Source organism: Zonotrichia albicollis, chromosome 29 (assembly GCF_047830755.1).
Source record: "Zonotrichia albicollis isolate bZonAlb1 chromosome 29, bZonAlb1.hap1, whole genome shotgun sequence".
In the NCBI taxonomy this organism is placed as follows: Eukaryota; Metazoa; Chordata; class Aves; order Passeriformes; family Passerellidae; genus Zonotrichia; species Zonotrichia albicollis.
In genome coordinates, this window is record NC_133847.1 from 1,314,531 (window position 1) to 1,320,912 (window position 6,382).

Sequence of the window (6,382 nt, forward strand, 5' to 3'; positions counted from 1 at the left end):
AGAAGGAAGAAAGTTTTTATGATGGCATGGTGAGACACTGGCAAGGCTTCTGTTTGCTGAGGTCTGCCAAGAACTGGGAGTGAGTCTTGCTGGTATGGGCTCTTTGGGTAAGGGACTCTACTTCAAGGTGACTATCCAAGTCTCTTCATGCAATAGTTTTGGGAAAATTTACTGTGGCATTAGCTGTTGCTTGTCCTACATCTGTGTTTATTTAGTGCTTTCAGATGGAGGATGACTGAACATGTGAAGCCACCTGGGTTTGAATGAGGGCTCACTCCTTCTTCTCTTACTAAAATATAGTTAGATATCTAATAAAAACTGTAATCACATTGGTATTTGGTTAAACTTGAACTAATGAAAGAGGAGATAATGGTTGTTTTTTTTCCAAATGGGTTCAATGTTTTTTTCAACTTCTTTATATTTACTCACTGCTTAGGAATCTTTTGGTTGTTTCTCCAGTTTTTTTCTTTTTAGCCTAGGCTCTTTGCTTGGCTAACAGCTCCCCTTATTTGCTGTGGCCTTACCTGGTAAAAGTAGATGCCAGTCAAATCTGTAATTTTTAGGTTATACAGCTGGTCTGCTAATGCTGTTCAGAAAGCAGCAGAAAAGACAGAAGAACAAAGCAGGAGAGTAGAAAACATGCTATTTTTAGGACAAGATTGGTTTATCTCATACTTATCCTAGCTAGGGGGATAGTGTTTCCAGAGATAGAAAGGACTGCATAAGACTGAGTTAAAATTAACTGCCTGGCAGTATACAAGCATGGAGCCTGCACAAGAGCCACAGGAGCTGGGACCTCAGACAGAAATGATTGCAGACACAATTCTTGAGGTTGGAGAGAGACTCTTCCAGGTCAGCCGTAGGGTGCTTTCAGTACACAGTCGATATTTTGAAGCGATGTTTTTTGGAGGAGCAAGAGAGAGCTCTGAACAGCACATAGTGATCAAAGGGATCGATGCAGTGCCATTTCAGGCACTACTTGAGTTCACTCGCACGGCCCAAGTGCTCATAGGTCAAGAAAATGTGACCAGCTTACTGGAAACAGCTGATTTTTTTCAGTTTGACAGGGTGAAACTGTTGTGTGAGAAATTTCTGGAGAGAGAACTGCATGTTTCAAACTGCCTGGGCTTGATGACCTACTCACAGCAATTTGCCTTTACAGAGTTATATGTGTCTGCTATGAATGTGGCTCTCACTCACTGGGGGGATGTGATATGCCAGGAAGAATTTAAGGCATTACCCAAGGAAATGCTGGTGCAGCTCCTGAAGAGTGATGACCTCTTCATTTCAAGAGAGGATGTGGTTTTTGACAGTATTATGATTTGGATAATGGAGGACCCAGCAACAAGAGAGGAAGAATTTCTGGATTTGGTGGGCGAAGTCAGGGTCGCTTTTCTGAGTTTGTCCTTCCTCGATATCTTGGTGAAACGCAGCAAGCGTGCTGGAGAGACAGATATCTTTTCCAGACTAATAAAGAAGTTAGACAGCTGTCCCCCACCCAGCTGGCAAAATCCGAAACTGTGTCCTTATGCTGGCCGGAGCTATGACACCTTATATGTCCTGGGAGGAAAGCATGACAAGGAACAGCAAGAATTATTTCTCTTCCAACCTAAAACAGGGACCTGGCAGGCTTGTTCTCCCCTGCAGCGCAAGAACCTCACCCAGTATGCAGTGGCAGCAGTAGGTAACTTACAGACGAGGGAGACTGAGCTGATGCAAACAGAAGTTGAGACTGAGTCCCAAATGTAGGGTGTCCAACTGTTGCTGTAAAACTGTTGTGCTCTGCATTGCTAAAATCTCATTCATATTGGTGTTCATATTTGCTCAAAGAATGCTTTTTTCTTCCTTGGTCCTGGGAGAGTGCTAGACAACACTATTCTCCTATAGCAGAAACTCTGCAGCCTCCCAAGCTCCTTACCTTGACTTTATCTGGAATTAGTCTAAGGACTTGGCTTTAAAGCCAAGTGTATTTTTTGGCCTTCTCTTTTGTAGTGATTTAGACATATGACAGGTGACTTCTGATTTATAGTTGCCATTACATTAAACTTATCTACAAATGTTGGGAAATCTTCATGCTTGCAGACTTTCAAGCCAGCTCAATACGATGGCTTCCTCTATTAGTGTTGGTAATCGTCCCATTTCTGGTAGGAGTTTAGAAGTAAGATCTCGGAGGTTCTTTCCAACCAGAGTTTCCATGATTCTGTTAAAAAAAAGGAGCAGGCTTGGAAAGACAGGCTGCATTCCGTAGGCCCAATGAATTAAATTCTGCAAACTGATAGAGCAGTGATTTTCTCTCCTCATCTTGCACCTTATCAAAATAGTCCAATGTGAAATGAAAACCCCAGGTATCAGGAGCAATTTTTAGCCTTTACATGACTAGTATTTTCTTTGCTGTGCTTCCAGGGAGCTTCCTTTTTGTGACAGGAGGATATTTCCGGGATGAATTTGTGTGGTACAGTGTGGATTGGGTGCTCATCTACAACTGCTTGGACAATTGCTGGCTGGAAGGGCCAGCCATGAAGAAGTCCCGCAACAGCCACTGTGCAGTAGGAGTAGGGCTCCACTTGTACGTGCTCGGAGGGAGCACGGATGAAGGGATAATCCCAGCAGTGGAGCGCATGGCTCTGATGGAGTCAGAGTGGGAAAGCATGAGTCCTATGGCTCAGCCTGTGGAGAGAGGCGATGCCACCAGTGTGGGAACCAGGATCTATGTGGTCTGTGGCCTGGATGAGAATGGACACGTGTATGACGGAGTGCAAAGGCTGAACACAGAGACAGATAGCTGGGATGTCATCTCGTTCTCCCCTCTTCCAAGGTAAGAAATAATATTCTGGGACCTGGCAGAAGATGAAGGATTCTAGTGTTGATCTGGCTCCAGGAAGAGGTTATAGTGTAGAAATCCATAAGTTCTGTCCCTGCAACACTTCTGTGATTCTCTGTTTAAATAGGACTTCTGATCTGAGGACCAAGGTTACCCTGAATATTTCTGGGGCCAAATCTTTCTGTTGATTCTGATCAAGGGTTTCTTCTCTCTCAGGTATGACCTCTGCATCACATCCCTGAATGGGGCTCTGTACACTGTAGGAGGGGAAGCTTTTCGATTTGATGTGGAGACAGATGAATGGACCCAGGTGAATGAGGAATGCTTGACCCAGAAGTTCTTCATGGGATGCAGCACCGTGAATGGACAAATTTATCTTCTTGGACAGAGGAAGGGAAACAGCACCCTCCCCATTGCAGTCCTCTTTGATCCCTACACTGATGTGTGCCAGGTCATAGATAACAAACTCCCTTGCCCCGTTCCTATTCATGGCTGTGTCTCTGTGCGAAGATTTGATACATGGGTGTAAGAGTGGAAGATGTATACTTTACAGCTGAAGGGAGTTAAATTGCATCAACTTTGGCCTGTGACATTTAAAAAAAATTATTCCTTTGTAATTTTACCTTTTCTTTTCTACTTGACAAATGAACTTGAAGCAAAAGCCAGTGCAAACTTTGTCTACACAAAGGGTGCAGGTCATTATTGAAAATGGTGATTGGTATTGTTATGACATATAAACTCCTTAGGGTTGATGCTTAGTAAAGGGCTGTTCTGACCTTTAACCTCTATGTCTCTCTGTTCTTTGAACAGCTGGAAAATCACTGCCTCATTGTTAGAAAATATCATAGGATTTAAATAATCAAATGGGTGTCAAGGGAATCTTCAGCAGGGTTATAAGCCCATAGTGCTGTAGACAGAGCCAAAAACCCAAACAGCAATTGCTGTCAAGCCATATTTAATATACAGTACCATTTTAGCCTGAAATAAGCAAGTTTCACAGGTTAATTATGGCTAAAATTATCTTTAGTCAAGGCTGAAGAGCACCACAGAGGGCGGGAGACTGTTCTGGATTTATGGATTCAGGTATGTGATGACAAACTTTTGCACATTGAGTCTTAAGAATCTGGCTTCAGTTTCCTTAGTTGTCTTTGGGTTCACAGCTGCAGAGACTCAGAATAAAAATGCCCATCCCAAAGCACTAAAATGAAGTTGCAAGGAGCAGGGTCCTGCACATGGCTGTAATTAAAGACTGTGTATGAGGAAGAGAATTTCCTGGGCAGAACTATGGCCTTAGGGTGGCAGGGATTGATCTCCAAGGGCACTTGGGCCTCCCAAGTGTGGAGAGGGAGAGAGTGACTGCCCCACCAGTGCAACAGATCGAGCTGGGAGGCTGCACTGCAAGCCCTGCTGTCATCTGTGCTGTCAGTCTGTCCTCTGATGTGACCCAGCAAGAGACCTCCTGAGCTGAGTTATCATCATCTCCAGAGAAGAGGAGAGGCCTTGAGAACTGAGAGGTGTTGGTGAAAAGCCATCCTGCCGCTGTGACAGCTCTGTCAGGGCAGCAGGCCTGCAGACACGGAGCCCTCTAGGTCTGCTTTGGCTTCCTCCTCTTGCCAGCTCCCTCCAGAGCTGGGGGTCCCATGATGGGGCTGCAGCAGCCAAGGCTGGGCCTGTTCTCTGGGCCCAGAGGCCAGCTGTGCCCTGGAGGCTGTATAAGTCTTTTGAATTATGAAATTCTCATGTTTCATTTGGGGCTTTAAAAGAAAGCATCGTACTTGAAGGGAGAAGGTACATTAATTCATGGGCGAACCCTTACAACAGGGATCCCCATGAAGCGTCTTTCACCTCACCTGTCAAAGGGTGACATCCTGCTCAAGGCTCCACAGAGAGAGGGTGGCTGCCTGCCTTCCAGCATGGCAGCCTGCAGACCCAAAAGCCAGAGTCCTTCAAGTGAAAGCTGGTTCAGTGTTTGAGTTACATGATATCAGGCTGCCAGCAAGCTTCAAAGATTTTCCTACTGACATATGGTCTGCTAGTGTAAAAAGATTTCATACAAAATGTACATAAAACAGACTTTTTTTGGTGTAGTTAATTTTTTACATTTACTTAAATTTTATTTTTATGCTATAAATTCTGAAAATTAGAATTTATGCAAGAAATTACAAGATGAAGCATCATCCAACTCCTAAGCTATCCAGGTAAAATGAGAGTGTTGTAATATTCCTATTTTCCAATTTTAAAAATGACATCTCAACAAAATTATTGCATCCATATAGAAAGCTTTCATTGATAATGTATAATTTCTGATGGGAAAAAAGTGCCTTTGGAAGAATTTAGTTCCTTTCCATTTTAGGAGACTTTTCCCTGAGTAGACATGCAGTAAGCAAAATCTTTTAGACATTAGAGCTATTTTGAATAATACAGAAAATACAGCTTGTATAATTTAACCTGGCCTTAGCTGCAGAAATGGTTTATTCTAGAGCCTGACCATTTTATACTTCCCAAGTGAAAACTTATTTGCCATTCAAACCAGTACCTTTCACATGCAAGTCCTTTCATGGGGTGGCTGGCAGTGAATGCCACTGGCTTTTGAAAGTGCCAATTGGTTAAATCTTCCCCAGTTTTAGTTTATTATCTCATGAACCTTTAGGGAAGGCTTTGAGATAATCACAGATAGGAGTCATAACTTCAGCAGCTTGTTCAACCCTCCTCTTCTCTTTATACAGTGGGTCTTTGGCTGGTATACCCTTCTCTTCCTGGATTCTGTAGTCTTCTGGATGACTACAGAGTAGTAGTAAAAGAATAATCCTAATAGAAGGATTATAGGAAACAACTCCTGAAGTGACTTAACTGCCTATAGATGTGATGAAATTCACCACCTAGGCCTCAGGCACACTGCAGTGGAGCCCTGTCCAGCCTCTCTCCCAACTCCTGTCCAGCCTTCCTGCATTCCAAACACTGCCTGGATCCTGGTGTTTTGCAGCAAGCTCCGTGCTATTCTTTGTTCTTTGCCAGATCCTCTCCTTGCACTTGTCACTTTCTTTGGTGTCACTTCTGGCATCTTGTCTTTTCTGAAGAAAAGAAAGTTTATATTGTATTTAGGAAGACTAGTCCTGTTTTCATTCACTGCCCTCGGGGCCTAACGTGGCAGCTAAAATAAAAGTAAGAGGTGTGATCATGTCATTAAAGCCAGTGCCTCATTGTCCCTGCATTGGGAGGCTCAGAAACTTCATCTTTATCCCTACTTTGAGGTGTCAGATGTCCTGACCACCTTTTGTGGCACAGACAGCCACTTCCAAACAGACTTGGGTGGCAGAGAAAGTGAGAAGAGGTGCCTGCTCTGAGCAGAGCTCTCCATGGGCTCTCATGTGGGAGCACAGTGAGGAGCTCAGCAAGCAGGAGTCAAACTGTTTGCATAATGCATAATGTGAGGATGAGAGACCAGAGGGGTGTTGAAATAAGACAGGTGGATATAATGAGGTATGAGTATAAAGCTTTTTGTCATAAGGTGGTGCTGTCTCCATACTTGAAGGTTTTGAAAACTAAACTGGAAAAACTAAA

General features: G+C 43.7%; 1 protein-coding gene across 1 annotated transcript; it reads left to right on the forward strand.

Annotated features, from left to right (window-relative positions):
- Positions 1 to 551: 551 nt before the first annotated feature.
- Positions 552 to 5,982, forward strand: LOC102060834 (kelch-like protein 23). Its single transcript, XM_005494247.4, has 3 exons — positions 552 to 1,684; positions 2,404 to 2,815; positions 3,038 to 5,982. The coding sequence occupies exons 1-3, from the start codon at positions 763 to 765 to the stop codon at positions 3,348 to 3,350; spliced, it is 1,647 nt and encodes a 548-aa protein (XP_005494304.1). The 5' UTR covers positions 552 to 762; the 3' UTR covers positions 3,351 to 5,982.
- Positions 5,983 to 6,382: the final 400 nt, after the last annotated feature.